Raw genomic sequence first — 26,242 nt, 5'->3', positions numbered from 1 at the left:
CAGGATGGTCTCGATCTCCTGACCTCGTGATCCGCCCGTCTCGGCCTCCCAAAGTGCTGGGATTACAGGCTTGAGCCACCGCGCCCGGCCGAAAATGTTTTTTTCAATCAGGTAACATCCCATCTAAATGAGCTCAAAGTCCTGCCTAAACCATTATCAAAAATGGCAACCAGCCTAGTCTCACAAGTGCAAACCTATTAGCTGGATAATCTTTTTTTTAAGAATACCCACCAAATAGCATAAATTGGCTGGAACTTTATGTAAATGAAAAATAAATATAAGAAAAGATACCAAATCTCACTAATAGTGGGAGAAGCGAAAAGACAATAAATTTTCCGGATTTTAAAACTATCAAGTTGACAAATGAAAGACTGGTGTCAACCAAGTGAGGGGAATGTTCATATATTTTTGTGGCCTTGCAAATTGGTACAACCTTTCTAAAGGACAAACTGGAAAGTGGTATCTAAATTTCAACATAGACATGACCTTCTACTGAGAATTTATCCTAAGGAAATATCAGACAAGTACAAATAAACATGAGTATAAGGACATTCCTGACAGCACTGCTTAAAGTAAGTAAATGCCTATGAACAAAATATATACTGTAAATTAGTTGATAATGTTTAAGTGCTAAAAATGATTTTATCAACCTATTTTTTAACATGGAAGAACGTCCAAAATACATTAAGTGTGTATGGAAGAGAAGCATTTTACACAGCTATATACATAATACGATTCCACAGCTGGAGAAGAGTTTATACATTTACATACATGGAAGAAGCTTTCGGGAGCTCTGTATCTAAATGCTAACACTGACTATGTTTTACTAAAGGAAGAAATACATTACAGGAACATTTACTCCATCTTTGGTTACTATTATTATTCATTCTACCAGTTTATGTGGGGAAAGGCTGAAAATTACATATACTGATTTACAGATTACATCAACATTTGATTCTGAGATTAGAAACCAGCTATAGATCAAGATATACAAATTCAGATTCCTAGTAACAATTTCTACAAAAGCTGCATAAAATGGCTACAATTAAAACTCTTGCTTTTAGGCAATATAACTATTTTGAGCAGTATAAAGTCACGCTTCATTAAAGCCCACAACACACCTCCACCCTATTTATTGCTGACAAGTCTTGGCCAATAAGCAATCTGTAGATTAAAAGGAAATAATCACTCTCTCTCTCACTCTCTCTCCACTCACTCACTCACTCCAGTAATGGGGAGGAAAGCCCCACTGTATATACTAATGCTATGGTGTTATTATCACAAGTTAGGATAACCTTCAATCATTAGTCTTGTATAATTAACTATTGCCAGAAAAACAGTTCAACAAAATCCTTTTCTGTCAAGAGCCAGATAGTAAATATTTTCAGTTTTGTAGGTCACTCAATCTCAGTCTCAACTAGCCAATTCTGCCACTGTAGTCTAAATCAGCTGTAGACAATAAAACGGATGTGGCTATGTTGTAATAAAACTTTATTTACAAAAACAGGTGACAAGTCAGATGTAACCTGGGGACCAGTTTGCAGACTCCTGAGATGTAGGGTAAAAAATCATTCTAACTGAAAATATTCCCTAAAATTCAACTGATTCATAATAAGTAACTCCAGCCATCCTTTATTTGGAAGAAAAGTAAGCTCATCCTAGATGACATATCAGTAAGCCAGGCTGCTCAGAATCTGACAATTCATGAAAGCACTTCTAAGATTTTTGAAGGATTACAAAGACAAATAAATGTCAACAAGTGTTTTAGGTTTCTTTTTCCAGAATAAGTGATCTCAGTTTATCCATATGGTATGCAACTCTTGGACAATGTCGAATACGTGTGATAGTTAATTTTACATGACAACTTGACTGGACCTTAGGGTGCCCAGATATGCAGTCGAACATTACTTCCATGAAGGTGTCTGGATGAGCTCAATATTCAAATTGGTCGACTGGATAAGGCAGACTGCCCTGCATAATGTGGGTGGGCTTCACTGAATCAGCTGAAGGCCTGACCAGAACAAAAAAGCTAACCATCCCCTAAGTAAAAGAGAATTCTTCTTGCCTGATCCCCTCTGACTAAAACACTGGCTTTTTCCTACCTTCAACCTTGAACTGATCTCTTCCTGGGGCTTGAGCCTACCAACCTTCAGACTGGAACTATGCTATCAACAATCCCAGGTCTCCAGCTTGCCAAATCACCTCACAGATCTCGGGACTTCTCAGCCACCATCATCTCATGAGCCAATTCTTAATTAATTAAATAAATCCTATTGGCTCTGTTTCTCTGGACAACTTGAATACAACATTGGGAAAACTAGAAAAAAACTAATTTTGTCTACAGATGTGAAAGTGGGGACAGTCTTCTATTTAGCAAAGAACAATAGTTGTAATCTTCAATTTCCATCACAGTATCTCAGTATCATCTACTCAATAAGATACCTATTCCACAGATTTCCAAAGCACATCAGTACAATCTCAACTACCTGTTATCTAGCTCTTACACAAAATAAGCTATGAGAAATGTCAGGGAAAATGATCTAAGACATGCTATCATTCCACCCCTCTAGAAACTCTAAATTCTATCTTTGAATCATGGAACAGTACATACTTAGAGCCTTTTTATTTAGCAACTCAGAGAAATGGTCTTCCTAAAATTTCCTTCAGTGTACTATCACCTGATAAACTTGAACCTCAGATTTTTACAGAAGGACACAAAAAGTAAGCAACCACATAAATCATCAGATTGTTGTCGAGGCCAGGCAGGGTGGCTCACACCTGTAATCCCAGCACTTTGGGAGGCCAACGCAGGCAGATAGCTTGAGTTCAAGAGTTTAAGACCAGCCTAGGAAACATGGCAAAAGCCCATCTCTACAAAAGAAAAAATATACATACAAAAAAATGTTTGCCTGTGTGCATGGTGGCACACGCCTTTAGTCTCTGCTACTTGGGAGGCTAAGCTACTTGAACCTGGGAGGTTGAGGCTGCTGTAAGCCGAGATCATGCCACCACACTCCAGCCTGGGTAATAAAGCAAGACTCCGTCTCAAAAAAAAAAAAAAGTTGTCTATATATTTAAAAAATTAAAGGTAAACACTAAAAATATTTGCAGATATGGTACTAATGCATAATTATAAAGAGATCATAAGCAAACTAAAAAATAAATAAATAAATACTAAATGAGTTCAGTCTAAATGGACAAAGGACAAACCCCAAAGGGAAAACACAAATAAATAAAACCTCTGAAAATCATCCAAGCCCACTGGTAAACAAGCAGTATCAAATTCAGAAGACATGCTATTTTCAGCTATCAATCTAGCAAAAATGTTAAAAGAACAAAACAACAGTATTCCTAGATACTCCCATACACTGATAATGGTAATGTTAATTTGTTCATTACAAAAACACAACCTTTTGATAGGCTATTAGGCAATATACATCATGTGTGGCACATGTCTATAATGCCAGCTACTCAGGAAGCTGCAGCAAGATTGCTTAAGCCCAGGAGTTCAAGACCAGCCTGGGCAACACAGTGAGACCCTGTCTCAAAAAAAAAAAAAAAGAAAAAGAAAGAAAAGAATTAACTGTATAAATTGATCTCCTCCCACATGAACTAATTGTCCTTAACCTTTAAGTATAACTATGCTTTTAGGCAATATCTTTTAAAAAAAAAGATCTTTAAAAAGAAGATCTGGTATTGTATGTGCCTCAAACACTGAAGATGATTAACAAATGTCATGAAAATAACATTCTAATCTTTTAATTTAGACTGAAAAAATTCACAGTCTAAGAAGAATGACATGACTTGACTTTAGACAAGTCAATCCAAAAACACAATACAGGAAGAAGTACATGTGAAATACGCTGACCAAGTGATTTAATAAGGAAAATTTTCTCACAGAATAGTTACAAGACTGTGTTACTGAAATGGGAATATTGATATCTAGTATGCACTATACACACAAAACTTAAAATAAGGCTGAATAATCTCTGGCAATAATGTCTTACCTAAAGACAAAAGCACTGCTGTAAGAACAGCAAAGATCCCAAGATACTCTACATGGCAACTCCTCTTTGGAAGACAATATGTTACATTTTTCAATACTAATGTTTTTAATACTAATTTTAATTCTTTTAAATAGAAAACTGAGCTGCCTGGGGATAACATTAAAAATTCTGAGTATTTCTCAGACAGGAAGATTAGCATTAAATAAAAAAGCAATCTATTCTATTTCTGAAGCTCTTTTATTGGAAGCAAAAATGCATACAGTATCAAGTCTTCCACAGTATTTGAATATATATGTAACTGCACTGAGAACAAGAACTAATCTCACTGAATATTTTAATGACAGCTCTAAATCGAAGAAAATAAAAATACTACTGACAAAGCAGATTTATAGTTTTAAATAAGCTGAATACAGAATACAAATCGAGAATACAAATTGCAATGTTTTTCAGAATGCACATTATCTGTCACCCATTAGGTCTTAAAATCAACTTGGAAACCAACCCTTTCAAATAAAATAGTAGATAAAGCGTATTTACCCTCATATTACATAAGTAGCATGTGGTTCACATTTTAACATCTCTGAAATATTAACAAGTACTTTTGCAAGAAGAACCTATTCTGCTGCTGGAATAACTCCACTCAAGCCAGCCTCTACTCTACTATCAGAATTATCTTCTAGAATCAAGCATGTTTATGTTATTCTTCTACTTACATAGATCTATGAGCCCCTAACGGCATATGAAATAAAATTCAAACTCCTTAAGTTAGGCAAAGTTCTTCACCAATTGTCAGCTTTACTTTGCAACTTCTACCTACAAAAACTATCCAGCCACACTTACCTAATCACTTCCTCCAAACAGATGAGACTCTTTCATGACTCCAAGCTGTTTCACTTCTGTATCTTAAGAGTCCTAGTTCAGAATTAACTTGTTCTGTCTTCCCTGATTCCTCTAGGTGGCATTAAATAACTAGTACTTTGTTCACTCCCAATATATTATTCAAAATTCCAACAACATTTATTAAATTATATTAACCCATATGTATATGACTTTCTTCTCTCTCACCAAACTATGAAAAATGAAAGGCAACTTTTTTTAGTGTCCAGTACCTAGCATAGAGCTGCACACTTATACAGGGTCTCAATAAATGTAGTCATTATAACCACTGGACACCTAACAAATGTTCACAGAATAAAATTAGAATTTTGGAAGCCTTACAAGTAACTACAAAAATATCTTTCTGTTTAGAAGAAGGATTAAAACAGGGGTTCTGTTTGGTGGTTGTTGTCTGCTTATTTTAAAATCCAGGATATTTTAAACTATCCCTTGAGCCAGTATGCATTTAAGTATCTATTTAGAGATGAGTAAATATCTATCAATGCAGCTTTTTTTCAAAGTAATTTTAAATAATTTAGAGAGCTGACGGCCAACATTCCTAACATGGGAAAACAGTCTCCAATAGGTAAAAGACATAAAAGTCACACAAAAATTAGAACATTAAACTGTAAGAAAAAATGTTCATATTAACAGTAGCCAAAAAGAAAAATCCAACAAATCTTATACTACACTGTGCAGAATATCTAGCTAAGATGGCAGAAACATCACATAGTGTTATTTTCTCCATCCCAATCCTCCACTCCATTTCAGTACTATTTATCTCTAGGGTAAGTGACTCCAATAGTCTTAATTTGTTTCTTTTATCATAGAATTGCCAGTATATCTCAGTGGAAAAGATGTGCACTATGAAACCAGGCTACCTGGGTGCAGGTTCATTCTACCTCTTATTAGCAGTAAGTCCTCATAAATCACTTAACCTCTCTGTGCCTCAATTTCTTCATATGTAAGAAGAAAAAAATTACAGAATAGTACCTATATTATAGGGTTGTTTGTGATCAATGAACATGTAAAGTTTTTTGTTGTTGTTTTTGAGACAGAGCCTCTCTCGGTTGCCCAGGCTGGAGTGCAGTGGCGTGATCTCGGTTCACTGCAACCTTCATCCCCCAGGTTCAAGAGATTCACCTGCCTCAACCTCCCAAGTTGTAGGGATTACAGGCACACACCACCATGCATGGCTACTTTTGTGGGGTTTTTTTTAGTAGAGATGGGTTTTCACCACGTTGGCCAGGCTGTTCTCGAACTCCTGACCTCAGGTGATCCGCCCTCTCAGCCTCCCAAAGTGCTGGGATTACAGATGTGAGCCACTGCGCCTGGCCTGTAAAGATATTTTTGAAAGTGCCAGGCGTATGATTAGGATCTCAATAAATGTTATTATTTTTATTATTGTCCATGCATAGAAATTTTCCAGAAGGATAACTTAAAACTATTAAAATGGAGTGGAGGACTGGCATGAAAGGAAGATGAAAAGCTTACTTCACTTTAAGCTTTTCTGTACTGAGTCAACATTTTACTACTGAGCATGTGTAACTTTAATAGTGAGAAAAAAAATCATCTGACAAATACCACATAACAATAATTCTTCTGCTCCTCATGAGGTACAGTACCCCACTCTCTTCCAAGTTTTTAACCTTGCTCTTTTCCCTCCCTATTCAATCAAGGACATCCACACTGTCACCAGCTTCTCTGTTAATATTAACATCCTACTAGCATGTTTACAACTACTTATCTTCTTCAAAACACAAACCCAATGCCCATCTCTCTGATAACCACCACTTTTTTAACGTTATTCCAAGAGATTAAGCATAAGCTTTCTATCCCTACGATCTCCAAAATGAATACATGCATGCCAGGGAGTACATGAGCCAAGCCACTGGCAAGCTGCTGGAAGAAAACAACTTCTGTTTATATCAAAAAGTATCTTTAGGAAAAATTAACATATTAAACTTTGCTACAATATTTAACATACAGGTTAACACTAGTGCCCTTACTCGGATTATCGGATTATCGGAGCGTTATGTTACGTATATATAACATAAATGGAGGTGTTCTATACAGAGGGCTTGACAGTGACACTCTCCTTCGTTCATTTGATTTTTTCGTGTGGTAATGCATTGCAGTTCACGGCTGGTTAAGCAGATTTGCATATCGATAACATTATGTAGTTTTACTTTAGCAACCTCACAAAATGGATTTGTGGCTCTAAAATATTAATGCAAAGAAACTTGAAGTTGAAAAACCTGAAGATAATACTAAAAATATAACTATAAACAAGCAAGAAAATAGTCAAGTTGATGCTTCCCATGCACACTCTTCAACATTCCTTGTGCAAGAGAAAAAAAAAAATTACAAAATCAGATCTGACAGTCATATGTCACCAAGAATTTCTGTTTGAAAAAATAACCATTGATCCCCATAAGGGTAAAGATGATGCTTTCAAATGAAACGCTCAATATGGAGAGGGCATATTGGAAATCAACGTGACTCATGTATCTGCATACGCGAGTTGGAAAAAATAATTTTTAAAATATGTCAATTGTATGTACCACTAGAAAAAAGGATGCCAATTAAATGACACCCTGAATTACATGATGCATTCAGATATCAGAAATGCCAAAACATTTTTAAAGTACATTTTAAAATTGATAAAGTATAATAAATACTGTATACTTAAGACAGGAGCACTTGGGTGAAATTTTTACTGTTAGGCATGTCTAAAAAATAAGGAGTCCATTGATTCTCTATAGTCTCAAAACATTTGCCATACACCTACCCTACCCTTTTTATGAAAGGATTGCAACAATGTGCCAAAAAAAAATAAACAACAGGTAGCAAAATGGGGAGGGGAACTGAGAAACGATGCTGCTCCAATCCCAAAAGAGATCCAAAGATCTGCTCAGACATGAAAAGTTAGGTTCTAACCAGACATAAAATTCTAGGCCAGAAGAAAGAAAGAATCAAGAATAAAATAAGATCAGATTCCAAGACTGGGAATTAAACTTAAGCAGTCACTGAAGATGCTTTCACTCAGCTAAAATAAGGTTAGCAGCATCAAGTAAGTATACTTTCTCACATAAACACACTAGTCAAAAAATACCTACATTAAAATCTAGCTCAATCTAAGCTAATTGGCTTTTCTTAGGCTGGGCACGGTGGCTCACACCTGTAATACCAGCACTTTGGGAGGCTGAGGGGGGTGGATCAGGCCAGGAGTTCAAGACCAGCCTGGCCAATACGGTGAAACCCTATTTCTACTAAAAATATATATATATAACAAATCAGTCCAGAGTGGTGGTGCACACCTGTAATCCCAGCTACTTGGGAGGCAGAGGTTGCAGTGAGCCAAGATCACACCACCGCACTCCAGCATGGGTGACAGAGAGACTCTGTCTCAAAAACAAAAAAAAAGTTGTGTTCAAAAAAGCATTTTGGCAACTATTAGGAATAATAGCCACGTATTTAATTTAGTTTTTTGTAAGTCCTTGTTCCTGTTTAAAAACTGGGAAAATAAGGTACAGTTAACAACTAATGAGGCTGTTCATAAAACCACTACAAATATATACAACTTGGTGTTTCAGACAGGCTTATCATTGTCCTAGGACGTAAGAACCATAAACAATACATTTAAATGGCTAAAGAAAAATAGAAAGTCTTAAAATATTTCAAAATAATTGAGAAAATTTATAAATATACGGAAGTTTTCTGTTCCCAAAATTAAAGCACTTAACTTCTAGTCTAACTTTTCAGTACATTATTCCTAAAATGAGACAGAATGCTCAGTATTAATGAGAATGCTTTAGAAAAGCTTCAGAAATGTCATGGCAAGGCCATATATACATAATTTCTTATGGTCAGGAGGTAATCTCTGCCTCTACAAAAGCAATGTAACCAACTGGTAGAAAATGTTAAACTACATGAAACATAGTCCAAATCTTTCATCCCAAAATCTTCCAGAGAAATATATAACTAAAAACTGTAGTTCATTTCAGAACTCTAAACTTAATACTAAAAACTATTTTCAAAAGGAGTATCAATAAAGCAAATAAGTCACACTAACAGTGTAGAAAGGCATACAACAGTTTCTGAACTTACGTTAACTCTCTCTTTGAAGGAACTGAAAATCCTGTCAACCACTTTAATTAATTTAGCACTACCTAATGAAGTCTTTAAACAATTTATGGCAGGAGAAAAAAAGCAAAAGTAGGGATAGAGTTACTTTTCTGAGGTAGATTCTCAGATCAGACAAAGGTTAATATAAGCATGAAATAAAACTAGATACAGTACTAAAGTCTGGTTCCCTGATTGAGAGAATCTTCTATTCTGATGGGTGAGAACACTGTTAACACCGGTTCAGATGCCCTGAGCAGACAGAGTACTCTGGTCAAGACTTGGCCACTGTTAATGTAAGGAATCCCATGAAACCCTTCAGTCCTAGGCGACCTATACACACATCCCCTAGTTTTTTAAAACTGAAACTTCAGGCAAACCTAGACAACTGGTCACCCTAGCTTAATAAGTGGTAAAGAGAAAGTAATTCAAACATTTATTAAACACTTATGTATCAATCCTTATGCAATAAAGTCAGCTCCACTGGATTAGATAATCTCTAATTTCAAATTTTTAAGTATCTCACTAAAACTGGCCAAATGCATTGATGCATTTTCTACTCATCTTACATGGCTGCCTGGAAGCATGAGACTGGTGATCACTACTGCCTTCAGGCTCCTGTCTACTAGAACACTTCATTCTTCTGCTTTTACTCCTACCTCCCTGGCTGCTCCTTCTCAGCGTCTTTGGATGGCTCATCTTCCTCTGCCTGAAGAGAAAATGCAGTGTCCCAGGGCTTAGTCCTCTACTGTCTTCTCTATTCTCTCGGTGTGACCCATGACCTTTAAACACCATTTATACCCAAGTAATCCTCAAATTCCTATCTCTCCCCAGCAACCTCCCTACTGAGCTCCAGCATTTATACCCAACTTCATACTCAACATCTCACCTGAATTTCTCAAAAGGATCTCAAATTTCACATGGCCAAAAAAGAACTCTTGATTCCATTTATCTTCCTTATACTCTCTCCCCCACTGTCCTCTGCCCACTAACCTTCCCCATCTCAGGAAATGGCATCACTATCAATTATAATCAAAGAAGCCAAAATTAAGATGTCATCTTTGACTCCTCTTTCCCTTACTTGACAACTCCAAACCATCAGTAAATCCTTAAGATTTCTCATGTATATCCCAAATCCATTTTCTTCTCTCCAAATCCAATCTAACCATTCTAACTTAAGCCATCATCTCTCACCTAATAACTGCAATGGCCTATTAGCTGTCTTCCCTACTGCTGTTCTTGCCCCACTCCTCTACAATTTCTTCTTCCACAGAATAGCCAAGACTGACTGTAAACACCCAGGACAAGGAATATCTGTTCCATGTCCCCAATACATGGGAACAGTATCTGCCTCATAGTAGGCACTCAATGTGCTCAGGAGTGAAAGAATAAAGTCACTCCCCGGCATCTTCTGACATGCGGAATAGAATCCAGACTCCCTACAACCCCCAACATTATTATCAGGCCTTCCTCACCTCACAATCCTGCTCACTAAGCTCCAGACTCACTGGAGTTCTTCAAACTTCTCAAACTCATTTCTGCCTTGGAGATTTTCTTGTTCCCTCCACCTGAACACTTCTCCCTTCATGTCTGGTTTCTTCTCTCCTCATTCAGGTAACCATGTTACCTCCTCAGAGGCCTCCCTGACCAGCCACTCAAGGAGCTCTGCCCATCCCCTGCCACCTCACCAATCTTCTTTTCCTCTTAGTACTTAACACTAGCTGAATAATCTCATTATCTGATCACTTACTGATCCTCCCCTCTAAAATGCAAGCCACTGCCAGGTAGCATGGTGGCTCATGCCTGTCATCCCAATAGTTGGGAAGGCCCAGGCAGAAGATCACTGGAGCCTAAAAGTTCAAGACCAGCCTGGGTAACAGTGAGACCTCATCTCTACAAAAAATACAAAAATGAGCCAGCAGTCATGGCACATGCCTGTATTCCCAGCTGAGCCTGAGAGGCTGAAGTGAGAGGACTGCTTGATCCTGGCAGGTCAAGGCTGCACAGACCTATGATTGCACCACAGCACTCCAGCCTGACTGACAGAGCGAGACACTGTCTCAAAAACGAAACAAAAAACAAACAAACAAAAAACCTAAAAAATGTTTTTAAAATAAAATACAAGCCTCCTTAGAGCAACAACCTTATCTTTCTTGTTGAATGATATATCCCCAGAGGCTAATACAATGTCTAGCACACTATATTTATTTAAAGAATAACTCACAAACATTTCTAATGCCAAGGTAACAAGCACTATGCTAGGTAACCATTTTTTTAATTAAAGAAAAGAGAAAGCAAAATATTGGTATGAAAAGTAATTTGGGGCCAGGCGCGGTGGCTCACGCCTGTAATCCTAGCACTTTGGGAGGCCAAGGCTGGCAGATAACAAGGTCAGGAGTTCGAGACCAGGCTGGCCAATATTGTGAAACCCTGTCTCTACTAAAAATACGAAAATTAGCCGGGCATGGTGGTGCACGCCTGTAGTCCCACCTACTCGGGAGGCTGAAGCAGAAGAATCACTTGAATCCAGGAGGCAGAGGTTGCAGTAAGCCGAGATCGTACCACTGCACTCCAGCCTGGGCGACAGAACAAGATTCTGTCTCAAAAAAAAAAAAAAAAAAGTAAAGTAATTTGATGTTATTTTTATGTTGATCATGCCCATCCTTAAATGACCCTACACAATAAATTGCTCTTCTTAGAATATTATTTTGCCAGTGTAAAATATGAAAATCCTTATAGTAGTAATAATAATGAATAACATGTTATTGCTTAAAACTTGGCTGGGTGTGGTGGCTTACAGCTATAATCCCAGCACTTTGGGAGGCCGAGGCACGCGGATCACTTGAGGTCAGGAGTTCAAGACCAACCTGGTCAACATGGTGAAATCCCGTCTCTACAAAAATACAAAACATTAGCCAAGTATGGTGGTTTACGCCTCTAATCCCAGATACTCGAGAGGCCGAGGCAGGAGAATCGCTTGAACCCAGGAGATGGAGGCTGCTGTAAGCCAAGATCGCACCACTGCACTCCAGTGCAGTCAACCCCTGGGTGACAGAGACTCTGTCTCAAAAAAAAAAAAAAATTATATGGCTTTAAAAGTGTCTGATGATCACATTCTTCATTTTCTTAATGCAAAATGTATGTAAACTAATTAGGCTACAACTCAGGAAAATACTATCCAGAAGACTTTATGTCTTCACCATCTTTTCAAAGTATATAAATACACATTTCATCCAGTCAGAAAAATCATGACTCTCTCAACCCTTTCTGTTCACACACATAAATATTACAACATGACAATAGAAGTTATCAACTCACCATTTATTACTTGGCCTCAGATTAATTTATCAGCTTCATTCAAGCCAGTAAGTGATCAAATTCCAATTATTAATCAAGTTCATTTCACAAAAGTCATCACTAAAGTTAAGATTCACCTCTTACCCCGCCCCCCCAACCTATTATGAAAGAACATGCCCAGCTGGGTTTAGGCCAGAGTTATGTTTCATTGTTACTACAGTACTCTTAGAAGTCCATCTAATTCAGACCCACAGCAGAAAACAATATTACCTGCTGTAACCATACCAGTTATTACCACTATCATTATGACATCACTTAACACCTTATGGCAATGCATCAACTAAGAGGTAAATATAAAGCTCAAAGCAATGAACAAATGACTTTTTTTTCAGCTCAAGTGTTTCCTGTAACATTTTATTTTCACACACTATAAAAGTATAATACTCTACCTCAAAATGTTTTAGGAGTTGAATATATAAGATTTTGTTTTTGTTTTTTGAGACAGTGACTCACTCTGTTACCCAGGGTGGAGTGCAGTGACATGATCTCAACTCACTGCAACCTCGGCCTCCCGGGTTCAAGCGATTCTCCTGCCTTCAACCCCGAGTAGCTAGGATTACAGGCGCACGCACCACGCCCAGTTAATTTTTGTATTTTTAGTAGAGACTGGGTTTCACCATGTTGGCCAGGCTGGTTTGGAACTCCTGACCTCAAGTGATCTGCCCACCTCAGCCTCCCAAAGTCCTGGGATTATAGGCATGAGCCACCGCGCCTGGCTTGTGTTAGTATTTTTAAAATATTATTTATGAAAAGGAACATACTTAGCACAATTAGGTGTTAGGAAGTACTCAAAGTATCACTCTATCATGCTAGATTTCAAAGGCCTATGGGAAATATGGTTATCCTTCATCCAATTTGAAACCAGTATACATTCTGAACAATAGGGTAATCTCAAATGCAATCAACCACATGCATAAAAAACATACTCATTGTTCTATTTTAAATTACCTTTCTAACCACACTTGCCAATACAAAAAAGAGAGGCTTTTATTTGACCTTTGTCAGGAAACTTATGAAAACACTCATTTTAGCTGGGCGGGGTGACTCACGCCTGTAATCCCAGCACTTTGGAAGACTGAGGCCAGTGGATCACTTGAGGCCAAGAGTTCCAGACCAGCATGGCCAACATGGTAAGACCCTGTCTCCACTAAAAATACAAAAATTAGCTGGGCGTAGTGGCACATGCCTGTAATCCCAACTATTTGGGAGGCTGAGGCACGAGAATCGCTTGGAACTGGGAGGCAGAAGTTGCAGTGATCCGAGATCGCACCACTGCACTCCAGGCTGGGCAACAGAGGGAAACTCTGTCTCAAAATATAAACAAATAAATACTCATTTTATTTTTGGTTTACAACAGTTACTCCATAAAGCTGAAAAATGGGAAAAGCCAAATCAAACTGAATCCTAAAGTGAAGGCTAAAGATCAGTATTTTCAAACTACACTTATTATTCCTATTTTGTACTGCCATTTCTTTAAAACATAATTTCTTCTGATTTTAGAAAGTGGTTCTATAGTACCTTTGGCTCTTCCTTTAGTCTAGTTATATATTTGTATAAACAAATCAGTTTCAGGACACCTTGAATTAATCCACATATTAAGATAAACTCACTTTAATACCAGAAATTATTTACTTATCCCTGCCTTCACACTTTGTTTTCAGACAGGTCCAATTTTAGGACTGGAATAACTGCTCAAATTATTCAAAAGATATACTGAACAGTATTTCAAAATAAAATTTCCTTCCAATTCTCAGGAAAAAAGATCCCTACATGAATCAACACAGAGGTCATTATCTTGACCTTCTCCATCTGCTCATTTGCACAAGAAGCAACACAAGTTTTCATCTAAGGTAGAACTTTTAAAACTTAAAATTATCAAAGATAATTTTAAATATGTTTGCTCAAAAAGGAAAAAAACACAATAAATACATTACTATTTCAGCATATAGCTGAAAAAAAAAACTTTTCAAAGCCATGTCCTGATTTGCCAATGGTTTATTACTGACAAATTGAGATAAAATACATGCTTTGGTACAGCTATACTGTCCAAATTTTTTCAATTTGGGTAGTATTTACAAAGTATCTTCTTCCACCATTATTCTATGCCATAGCAAATGTCTCTCTAGAGACTGCAACATAACAAAGTCCTTCGTTACTCAACTTTAAATACTTAAATGTTCTCTTCATAGAAAACAATGAAAAACAGACACCAAGCCTCAGTGATATACCTCCAAACAAGCTGCTATTATCACGAATAACTTTTAATAGGTTAAAGACATTACAGATGGCTTTTGACATTTTCAGATAAACTGAAACCACTGCCTCCTGCCCCTAGGGATAATGAAGTAGCTTCTCAATCACTAAAGTTAATTAGATGACAGGATTTGTGAATAATCTGTAAACTGGGGAAACCTCTGAACTACTGTCTCCTTAGGACAAACAGCATACAATTTAGAAAAAAAACATCCCTACTTAATACTGCTTTTTACTAAATTCATGCCTACATTAAATTTCTAAAAGTGTTTCAGGACCAAACTGAAGTGAATGATTCAAATCTAACTCTGGCTTTTTAAAATGTATATATGTCTTTTTAAAAACCACATCACAAATATCTAAACTATCACAGAATTGCATTATTCGAAATTTCAATAGCCTGATATTAGTGACTCGGTTAGTGCCTGATTTTTTTAAAAACAGTAGAAAATATTACCATCAAAAGACCCCTTTTCAAATGCTGCTTCTGCTTTTTATGTTTTGTAAATAACCGCTTTGGAAATGTATGCAAAAATATCTCTAAGTTACACAAGTCGAGCTTAAACACTGTGTGGAGCAAGGTTACTTAACAGGAGTCCCAGAACCAGCTAAAACTGTAAGGAAAATTTTGCGTATGTATATACGGCATTGTTTTTTCTGCATAGAAGGTCCACATAACTCAGTTTCTCAAAAGGCCTCAAAACTCAATTAATATTAAAAGTGCCTGGAAGGACCATCATCGTTAGAGAACATACCACAGGCAACCCAAGACTTATTTTTTTATCCCAAGTTAGGGGAAGATTTATCCTAATTTTATAGCTCCTACATAACTTCTGAGCGACGCAAGCACGAAATGGCTGTCTGATACAAACAGCCCCTTCAGACACGGAATGCAGCAAACCCCTAATTTTCCTTGAAGGGACCACGGAAAGCCAAACGGATTCGCAACCTGGTTGCTCAATGGTCCATTGGCTACTGCAGGACGCGCCCTCCCCTTACGCCGGAGGTGCTGCGGGGCGGCAACCAGGTTCCACCGAGCGGCTGAAGTTCCCTTGGGGGTGGCTGATTCCGAGGGGCTGAAGTTCCCTTGGGGATGGCTGACAGCGGTCGCATCTCTGGCAGCATTCTCCCTCCCCAAAACGCGCCCTAAAAGTAGCGGCTGTGGGCGTGGGCACAGCTAACCCCGGCCCGCGCCTCCCAGAAGCCTGGAGGGCACGGAACTGCGGCCCCTCCGAGACGCGCCCGGGCCGCCGCCGCAGCACGGTCGCAGCGACCTTCCCGCCCGGGTCCCCGCGAGCGACGGACAAGCCTCGTTATCACGCCGGTCACACACCCCACGAGTGAAAGGAAAAAGCCGGGCAGACAATAAAGCCCAACCCGCGGGGGCCCAAGCGAGCTGGAAGTTGGGGGCGCTGGGGCTGCAGCCCAAGGAGGAGCGGCGGGGAAGACGGGATGCGGAGCTGATGCGCCTGGGACGCGGCAAGCCAGATGTCAGCCCGGGTGCTGGCAGCGGGGAGGACACTGGGCGCGCGGCGACGTCGGGGAGGCGGCCGGGGGAAGACAGGCCTGAGGCGGGAGGGGAGCGGCGGCGAGGTCCCGAGGCGCCGCGGTCGGCCGTGACCCCCCACCCCAGCCGGGGCGCTGTCTCGTTCCTTACCGGCAGGGAAGCTGCGGGCTCCGCCGGGGCTATCCCGGCCGCTGGCCTCCGGAGCTAGAAAGCGCCCCCACATCGCGGGCGAGAGGGCCGGGTGGGCCGGGGACTCCCGACTCCTCACGTCCGTCCTCCTGCTTCTTCGGTGGCGGAAACTTGTGCGGAGCCTGGGCCTCGGCGGCACGGGCAGGAGGAAAGGCGGGATGGCTGGTTAACGGCTGTTCAGCTACGGGCGGGGAGCGCAGGGGCCAGATTCGCCGCAGTGGCAGCGGCTGCCATGGCCAAGCCGGCTGGGCTGAGGCCCGCGCCGGGGAAGCGGCGACTCAGCGGTGACGGCTGTTAGATCCCCGGCTGCGCCCAGGCTCAAAGGCTCCAGGCGAAGTTGCAGCTGCGGGTTCTCTCCGCCCCCACCGCCGGCTGAGCCAGAGCCCGGGCTGGGGCCGCGAGGGGGCGGGGCCTCAGGCAATGACTTCAGGCGTGCGCGGCGCGGCGCAGGGCGGGGACTGCGGCGGGCGGGTGGGTGGGCTCCCCCGACTCCGCTTCTCCTCCTTGGCGGCGACTGGGCTGTCCCGCCCTCCTGCCGCATCCCTCCGTCTCCATCCTCCCGCCCTGCGAGTTGAGTAGAGGGCAGCGACTTGGCCTATTTTGCGGTACTCTCCCCTCCCTTGGGTAATCCCTCACGCCCTCCCTCCTGGCACCTCTGTAAAGACACGTGGAAGACCTGCCCCCGGCGTCACCACAGCTCGAGTTGAAGGGGCCAAGCCAGGGCGCGGCTGAGGGGGCTTCCAGCCTCCCTTGGAATTAGGATTGGGATTTAAATCCTCATCTGTATTCCTTCGTTTATAGATCACTTTAGGGGCAGAAAAGGGGTGGTTTTCCTTTACTAATGGGGGCGTGGGGGCAACACAGGCACCAGAATATAACACAGGGATGTGCACCGGAAAAGGCCCGGGGGTAATTAGGACCCTAGGGGGAGAGGGGAGAGGGGTCGTCATTGTAATCGCACAACGTTTCAGATTAGCAACCAGAAAGTAAAAATGGCACCAAAGTCTGTAAAGGGAGTCCTTTCCTCCTTGCCCCCTACTCGTTCACGTTCTTGCTCTTCCTGGCCGGTTTCCACCCTTCACCTGAACCCTTAGAGCAGGAGGAGACGTCCTAAGGAAGAGCGAAAAGGGACAGCATCGTTTTATTTTTAAATCTTACTTCTCACTGGCAATATGGGGATGCTTCCAACGTTTAGTTACAAACTAGTTCGTGTAATAAATTCTGGGCCAGCACTGTGGTGGGAGGCGGGCTCTGCAGTAGGCCCATCACTCAGAGGTAAGCCAGAACGCAGGTCACTTAACTAGAGAGGCTTTGAGTTCCGCTTTTCCTGTTCTGGAATCTTGCTAACAAAGGCCTCATATTTGCATTTTTGCTTAAAGACACTTTAATTGGGAAATACTACTTAAAATTCTTGGAAGTTAAATCACATTTGGGTGTGTGTTCTATAACTTACCACATCCGTGTTGTAATTTATCTGATTGGAGTTTTACATTTAGTCTCCCTGTGGTAGACTTCCAATTATTTCTCCAAATCATGTAATGTTGGCCAAGGGTCAGCTGTTTCTGATGATAAAAAGATATAGAAACATGAAAGACGAGTGTGATTGGTTCCTTTTTCTGGTTTAAATGTGCATTAGCTTTTTTATCTAACACTTGAGGGGATAGATTTTTTTCAGTCCCAAAAGAAAATTAGCAGAAGCTATAGCACTATGTAAAGTATACATTTTTTTTTTCATGCTTTGTAGTTACCACAGTCTCAGGAGCAGAATTTTTGAAATTCATTTGTGATGCAGTTCTAAGAAGTGTATAAAATATTACAGAAATATCTTGGCTTTTGCGAGTTTAAAATACAATTATTATTTCAAAACTGCCAATTTCCTAACTCTAAACAGTGTTTAAAGAAAATCGTTTACTCAGGTTTTCTACATCTTTTTATCAATATAAAGGGCATGCTACTACACACACAAAGAAAGTACATTCGAAGGTGAAAGAATCTAAAATATTTCATTGTCTATTACAGAGTAAAAGCAAACAGTAAAAACATGTTGCTCTTTTGGCACTTGGCATCAAAGATAAAAATTTTGTGTCCCTAGTAATTAAACTTGGGAGGATAGAGGGCTAATGCAATTAAAATTAATTGAAATACTAAGTGGGAATACTATGTAGATAAAGTAACCATTTCTTTTAATCATATGAATTCTGAGTATATACTGAACGAATGCTTCCCCCACATCCATGATACATGGATGATATGTACATGGGATGATACAGCCATGGTTTTCAGAATGATTAAAATTTATCATAACACAAGTTGGAGAACCTAAGGACTACCTAACCATTACTAAACCCCATGTGGTAAACTGCCATATTTTTTGTTGTTGTGACAGTGTGTTAGGACTACAAGGAGAATTTTACAAGCAAAGACAGTGTCGTTGAACCTCAATAAACCTCAGTCTTGGCAGTTGTTCTACTGCGCAGAGATAAGTAATGAAAATAGTGACTCTGGCCGGGCGCGGTGGCTCAAGCCTGTAATCTCAGCACTTTGGGAGGCCGAGACAGGCAGATCACGAGGTCAGGAGATCGAGACCATCCTGGTCAACACGGTGAAACCCCGTCTCTACTAAAAAATACAAAAAACTAGCCAGGCGAGGTGGCGGGCACCTGTAGTCTCAACTACTCGGGAGGCTGAGGCAGGAGAATGGCGTAAACCCAGCAGGCAGAGCTTGCAGTGAGCTGAGATCCGGCCACTGCACTCCAGCCGGAGCGACAGAGCGAGACTCCGGTCTCAAAATAAATAAATAAATAAATAAATAAATAAAATAATAAAGAAAATAGTGACTCTGTGTGTGTGTGTATAAGTATCANCGAGACCATCCTGGTCAACACGGTGAAACCCCGTCTCTACTAAAAAATACAAAAAACTAGCCAGGCGAGGTGGCGGGCACCTGTAGTCTCAACTACTCGGGAGGCTGAGGCAGGAGAATGGCGTAAACCCAGCAGGCAGAGCTTGCAGTGAGCTGAGATCCGGCCACTGCACTCCAGCCGGAGCGACAGAGCGAGACTCCGGTCTCAAAAATAAATAAATAAATAAATAAATAAATAAAATAATAAAGAAAATAGTGACTCTGTGTGTGTGTGTATAAGTATCATTGCGCAGATGAAATTACGATATTTAATGTTTTGAGAAGGGACTTTTAAAGAATATAAACTGGATCACAAAAGAAGAAAATAGTACTAAAATGCCATGTTAAATACTAAACTATATTAAACTATTTAAAATGTTTCATTTCAGAAAAGACATTATTGAAAAGTGAAAATAAATGTTGCATTTATAATTCTTAAATTTGTTTATAAATCTTTGAACTGATTATCTTACTATGATTATCTTACTATCTTATGTGAGCTATCTTACATGTGTTTTTCTGATTCAAATTTGTCAGATTGTGCAGACATCAACTACAGAACTGAAGAGGGATATTACAATGGATAAAAGTGATACTTTAAAATTAGAAGAGCTAGGCGCAGTCACTCATGCCTGTAATCCAGTGCTTTGGGACACCAAGGCGGGAGAATCCCTTAAGCCCAGGAGTTGGAGGCTGTAGTGAGCTATGATTGTGCCACCGCACTCAAGCCTGGGTGACAGAGCAAAACCCTGTCTCTAAAAAATAAATAAAATTAGAAGGAAACCCCATGCATAATATGAGGTAAGCTCAAGAGAACTTTATATTTACAAAAATACAAAATATATAAAATAGCAAAAGAACCAAACAATGTGTAGGAAAAGTAAACCAACCAATAACAATTGAAGTAGTTCCTAAAGAACTATTGCTACTACATAGAAAAAGATTTATGAATGAATTCTAAAAGATTCCAAGAACTGGACAATTCTTATATATCAAGTGTGTATCAAGGACCATGCTATACAACCTCTTCCAGATCATAAAGGTGACAAGTTATCCAATTTTTTATGGATTGTTGTAATCCCAAAAATCATGTATAATTAAAAAAAAAAAAAAAAAAAAAAAAAAACCTCTTTCTTTTGAAGATGGATTTGAATATCTTAACTGGATCCCTGGCAGGTAGAATTCAAATAGGTGAATGGAAAACAAATAGGTTACTTAACCTGTCTATGCCTCAATTCCCTTACCTGCAAACTGGGGATTATAATAACTACCTCACAGGATTGCTGTGGGGTTTAAACGTGTTAATCTTTGTAAAATAGTTAGAACAGTGTGTGTGTACATCCTATATTGGTAATAGAGACAAACATACAATTTAGAAATGTAACTGTGTTATAGCTCACCAAGAAAGAATAACATCATCATTGGTAATTTATATACATGTGTCAGAATAAAATAGTGACTGGTATCTTTTCCTGACCCTTTGGGGTTACTAATTAGTCCAGGAATTATGGTGAAATAGTACACTCTTGACAAATATTTACCAAATTTTTGGGAGCCAGGTTCATAGAAACCTTCATTCTAGGCTGTGATTTCCTGCCCAGTGCTACCAAAATAAAGGAAGGAAAATTAGGGAGAGGTAGCTAGGTGGTATGGTGAGGCCAAGAGGACAAGGGCACCTCATCTCAAGTCCCTGATTCCTGGGAGGTACAAAAAATGAATCTCACCTGTACCTTTGACTCCAGAGTTGGGTTGCAATAACCAATAAGAAAGAAGATATGATATGGACCACTGAAGCAGTCCTCGGGATAGGAAGTGGGTGTGGGGGGGATAGAATTCCGCCAACAGATAAAGTCTTCCAAAGGACCATCAATGCTTTCAGAAACTGCTTAGGACTGACATCTTTGTCAATGGAACTGATGGTAACCACCTGGTCATCCTGAGCCTAGGAGAAGAAACAAGATCATTTATAGTGAAATGGGACAGCAACCTGGACAGTGCGTAAGGATACAAAGTCTTCCTTACCTGCCTGCCTGCTTTTTCAGACACTGGACAGTAAGTAGAAGGAAGTGTGGATTCAAGAAAGCAGATCATGCCTTCACACACAAACCCACACACAGCCTCCTATCTGACCTGCCCTGGTGGAGAAGAGGACTGTTGAAAGCTGAAAATGTTCAAAAAGTTAGGGAATTGGATTGAGATGTACTCAGTGGAAAAGGGGATTTTCAACAGTGTACAGTTGGCAGTGTTACTTGGGGAGAAAAAAATTTGAGTATATACTTCCAGTGATTTGAGACTTCTCACTAAACCAGTTACCTATTTTATGTTGAGTAGTTAGTAATACCTTCATTTTACGGATGGGGAAAAAAGACCAAAGAGAAGTTAGGGAAGGTCACACTGGAAGTAAAGAGCTAGAATTCAAATCTGATACATGTAACTCCAAAGCCCATGCCTTTTCCACCATGCTCTTCAACATGCTGTGAAATAAAAACTGGAAGTTTTTTTTCAGATGCCATATGAGAAGGAAATACCTAACTATAGGATTTCTGTATAGTGTTTAGGGTTCAGCTAAGACTGGAAACCATGTGACATTAATCTGCGGTGGTGTATGGTTTTCTTTTAGCTGTAACCAGCAGTTTGAGTGTAGGAAGAAAGAAGGCAGATAGATAAATAGGATTTTGCAGTGTGGGCACTCAAATGGGAAAAAGGGGCAAAGAATGTAAGGATATTGGTGGAAGAATAGATGAAGTGATGGGAAACTGGGTGTAGCCTATCTGGAAAAAGCAGTTAAGACAAAGCTGAAATGTGGAGAGAAGGTCATGGGAATAAAGGAGTGGAACTTTTGCAATTGAAAAGCAAACATAATGAGAGTAAGGGAGTAAAAGTTGGAAAGATATGATGTTAGGGTGAGAGAGGAGGATGCTGAAGTTTAAGATTGGAGAGATGACACAGTGGAGGAATTGATGTGTGAGGTGACCTTGGAGTGTGTCTCTCTGATCTCCCTTCAAGAAAGACCTTGATATTCAACCATGAGGAATGTAGTTTGCTGACAGTCTCCAAATTTTAGCGCCTGCAGGACCTGCTTCAGCCTTTTTATTTAATTTTATTTTTTATTGATACATAATAGAGGTACATATTTTGGGCATATATGTGATAATTTAATACATTCATATAATTTGTAAAGATCGAATCAGTGTTATTGGGATGTCCATCATCTTAAAAATTTTCTTTTCTTTATGCTAGAAACATTCAAATTATTTTCTTCTAGCTATTTTAAAATATAACAATAGATTATTGTAAACCACAGTCGCCCTACTCCGTGCTTTTCCCAGATATCCCCAGCCAGTGACAAATCTCAGCTGAGATAATGGGGCCTGACCATTCTTTCCAATGCAGAGCCCTTCTAATCATCAGTCCTTGCTCTCTAGCTTGCTATTGGGTTGACTGGGAACTTGTCAGATGTGCATTGTAGTCTGAGCCTTTCCTTTCCAGTCCTGCTTCCTGTGCCTTTCATCTTTCACAGGTGTTACCTTCCAATAAGCCTCTTACACCCCTAGTTCCACTTTAGCATCGCTTTCCAGAAAAGCCAACTGACACATTCTGTGAGGAAGATGAAGATTGGTGGTTTTGTTTTAAATAGGAAAACAGGAGGTCTACAGAGCATGATGAAAATGTTTCCCAGAGAGCACTGTATACCAGGAAGGCAGCATATAGCAGCATAGACTAAGACTATACAAGAGTATAGATGTCTTATGTTTTGAACAGCAGAGAAAGGCGGAATTGAGAGAACTGGGCCAGGCACAGTGGCTCATGCCTATAATCTCAGCACTTTGGGAGGCTAAGGTGGGCAGAACACTTGAAGTCAGGAGTTCCAGATTAGCATGGCCAACATGGTAAAACCCCCTCTCTACTAAAACAACACAAAAATTAGCTGGGCATTGTGGCACATGCCTGTAGTCTCTGCTACTTTGGAGGCTGAGGCATGAGAATTGCTTGAACCCAGGAGGCAGAGGTTGCAGCCGAGATCGCACCACTGCACTCCAGCCTGAGCGACAGTGCAAGACCCTGTCTCCAAAACAGAAAGAAAGACAGACATGACAGGTTCAAGTGGACTCAGAATACCACTTGGGCATATGGAACTCTGGAGGAGAAGGTCCTCAATGCTTCTGACTGGACTGGGCCAGGGAGCTACCACCCCCCAATTAGAAAAGTTTGCCACTATTCAGAGTACTTCCAGGAGCAAAGTACAAACTTGTGAAATTTACATGAAGTTAATTTATGTCAACAGGAGTTTAATTCATTAATTAAGAATAATTAATTAGTTACAATTTCACTACTCAAATATTTTTAAATCATTAAGACAGTTTTCATAGTAGCTTCCTTACTTCTAGGTAGTAGAAGAGAATTCAATTCAATATACTCTGTTCCCGTTGGTAAGGTTTTTTTATTCCAAAGAATTTTCAGCGTATTGCTTACCCAGTGGAAGAATGTAGGGATCTCCGGAACTGTAAATAGAGTTAACATCACTTAAACAATCCCTAGAGGAATCTGAGCTAATTTAAGGAGTGGACCTTTTTGCTAAGATTTCAGTGGAGCTCTGGAATTTTAACAAGTTATTATAATAAATTCAGAGAAACAGACGAGTCTAACTACAATTTTCAGGTTTATGGGAGAACCAATTTCTTTATGGTTTTTAAATAATACATATGAAAACAAAAGATGATTTAGAAATATTATTATTCATCTGGCGATTATTTGTTGAGTACCAAAGTAAGGCAGAAAAATTAAAACCAGACACAAGTGTGAAGGATTGGTTACTTCACTATAACACTTTAAGCTTTTTAATTTTCTATTGTGTAAACAGTATAAAATAGCTATACGGTAAGGCTTCTTTGTTCGTTGTTTTTAACACAATGGAGTTACTTTGTACTGCGGTCCTTATAATCTCTCATGTATGGGTCACTCGTAATTATTTTATTTTGTTCAACAGTGTACTGATTGCAGAAGTCTCTTAGCCTGACATAAATTCAAGTTGTAAAATCTAGAACCTGTATTTTTAAAAATAAATAAACTTTTAAAAGACCACTTTAAAATGGAATTCAATAATTATGAAATTATTATTGTAAATGTATGTTAAATATAAAAGTGTAAAAACATTTAAATCAGTATATTTAATCAGTGTTATAAGTAAATTAATAAATATTTTAAGTTGACATTTAACTATTTTGCTTATATCTCAAAAGTTTAATATATCAGGTTGTCCCAAATACACTTTTGAAAATATGCGTTAGAAAAAAGGGAAAATCATATTATATTTGGACATATCTAGACTAAATTAAAATTGGTCTTTTTCCTCTACTTTGCGGCATAAACAAGGTATTTCTTAAACAGCCCTAATATTTTGTAGTGTTATTTCGGGGAATCTATTTTTAACATACTACCTAAAACTGAATTCAGAAAAAAATCTTACATACTTTTTTTTACAAGCAAGACTTAAAAGTTTTAAAACCTAGTAGAAAACCAATCTCTACTTTCATTATAGTAATTAACACTAGTTTTTTAATATTCTATGCACCTTGAATCACCAATTCCTAAAATGAAAACACAAAGAACCACCTGAATATCAAATACATGCGTTATTACAAGTGCTTACAGAGAATGTGAGATGAATTGCTGATGAACAAAGCATCTAAAATTAACATACTCCTCATGCATATGCTGTGGATGATGACAAGAGAAATTCTGAAAAAAAATATATATATATATAAGATATACATGAATCTATATTCTCTAATTGAGATATTATAGAAATCTTTATAATAATTAGTCTTTATATTAATTAGGTACTTTTTTCCATTACAGTAATCTCCTAATGAAGTTATGGAGCAAACTTTAGCCTTAGCAAAGTTGGGCAAGTTATTTATACTGTGAAAGATAGCTGAAGGATAACTGTTTTCAACTGAGACCAAAAGACATAGTAGTTAGCATTTATTTACATAATCTTAAAAAGGCATAAAATGTCGGTAGGAGGCAGTAGTTATAGTGACACTAAGGGAGGTGGTAGATTAGGAGCATTTGATCGGCATTCCAGGAGAATAGAGAGAAAAGCCAATATCAAGAGAATTCGTCACCACAGTTGCCTGGATGCTGTTGCCTTCTTTGCTCACCCTTGAAGGTCAGTCTGGTTCTGGCCCAGGCCCAAGATCTAAGTTTCAGATCATGGCAGGCTTAGGAGAACAGTGCAGACTGGAACATCTAATCCCACCCCAGCTTGCCCTAAGATGGCCCCTGAATTTGTTCAGCTCCTGGGCCTGCTGCCGTCCTAACTTGCCTGAAACTGTTTTCCAGAAAATTAGAGCAGAAATGAGCAATGCCACGTTAGCTTCAGTTTTGATTTTGGGTGTTACCACATAATTTTTTTTAAAAAAGAATTTTCATCTTCCCCACATACCAACTTTTAGAACAGATGGCTTAAAATGTCTTAGAGGAAATGAGTTGTAATCAGCAGATGAGAGGGTGTCTCCACGTTTTCGTGACATAGGTAGCTATCCCACCTTAAGTACCTACCTGCTACATGTGAACTGGCACCAGGCATTGTAGTTTTTCTGTTGCATTTCCATCCAGAGGGTTATGATGGGCTTCATTAAAATGATTTGGTACACATGTGGGCATTTGCCCGCAAGTATAACCTCTGTGAAGAGGTAAACTTGATAGGCTTCAAGGTGGCTTTCTGCTGAGGTGGCTGCCAGCCTCCCTGGAGAAGGTGTCAGCTGAAGATGTCAAGTAAGAGCCACAGTGAAGCTCATATGCCTTGATCTCTTTTCAGATCCTGGCAAAAGGCCAGCTGAGGAGTACTGCTGCAGTCAGGAGCTTGGGGAGTTGGCAGATTGCCAGATAAGGGGCTGTATTGTCATTTATAACGCAATGGCTTTTATAGATTTCTAGTAACCCATACTCCTACTTATTTGAACCCTATCATTTCTGGGAGAAAAAGCCAGATAACTTTCCCATTGGAATAAAACCAAAACA

General features: G+C 39.4%; 1 protein-coding gene across 6 annotated transcripts in view; it reads right to left on the bottom strand.

Annotated features, from left to right (window-relative positions):
• CEP85L (centrosomal protein 85L) overlaps window positions 1-26,242 on the bottom strand; it is a 248,283-nt gene that overhangs the window by 173,160 nt on the left and 48,881 nt on the right. For 2 of the 6 annotated variants that reach the window (XM_017895951.1, XM_017895950.1), the window contains exon 1: window positions 12,327-12,535. Coding sequence is in view for 3 of the 6 variants with exons in the window: in XM_017895947.1 (XP_017751436.1) it covers window positions 17,768-17,849 (82 nt within the window). In the remaining 3 variants the exon portion in view is untranslated. Of the gene's footprint in view, window positions 1-11,502; window positions 11,522-12,326; window positions 12,536-16,275; window positions 16,954-17,767; window positions 17,877-20,940; window positions 21,540-26,242 lie in introns of those variants that run through there. The other 4 variants (XM_017895947.1, XM_017895948.1, XM_017895949.1 and 1 more) reach the window with 4 other exon arrangements.

Source organism: Rhinopithecus bieti, unplaced genomic scaffold (assembly GCF_001698545.2).
Source record: "Rhinopithecus bieti isolate Rb0 unplaced genomic scaffold, ASM169854v2 scaffold_27321, whole genome shotgun sequence".
Classification (NCBI taxonomy): Eukaryota; Metazoa; Chordata; class Mammalia; order Primates; family Cercopithecidae; genus Rhinopithecus; species Rhinopithecus bieti.
Note: the sequence above shows the minus strand (reverse complement) of the source record. Positions and strands in the feature narration are given on the sequence as shown.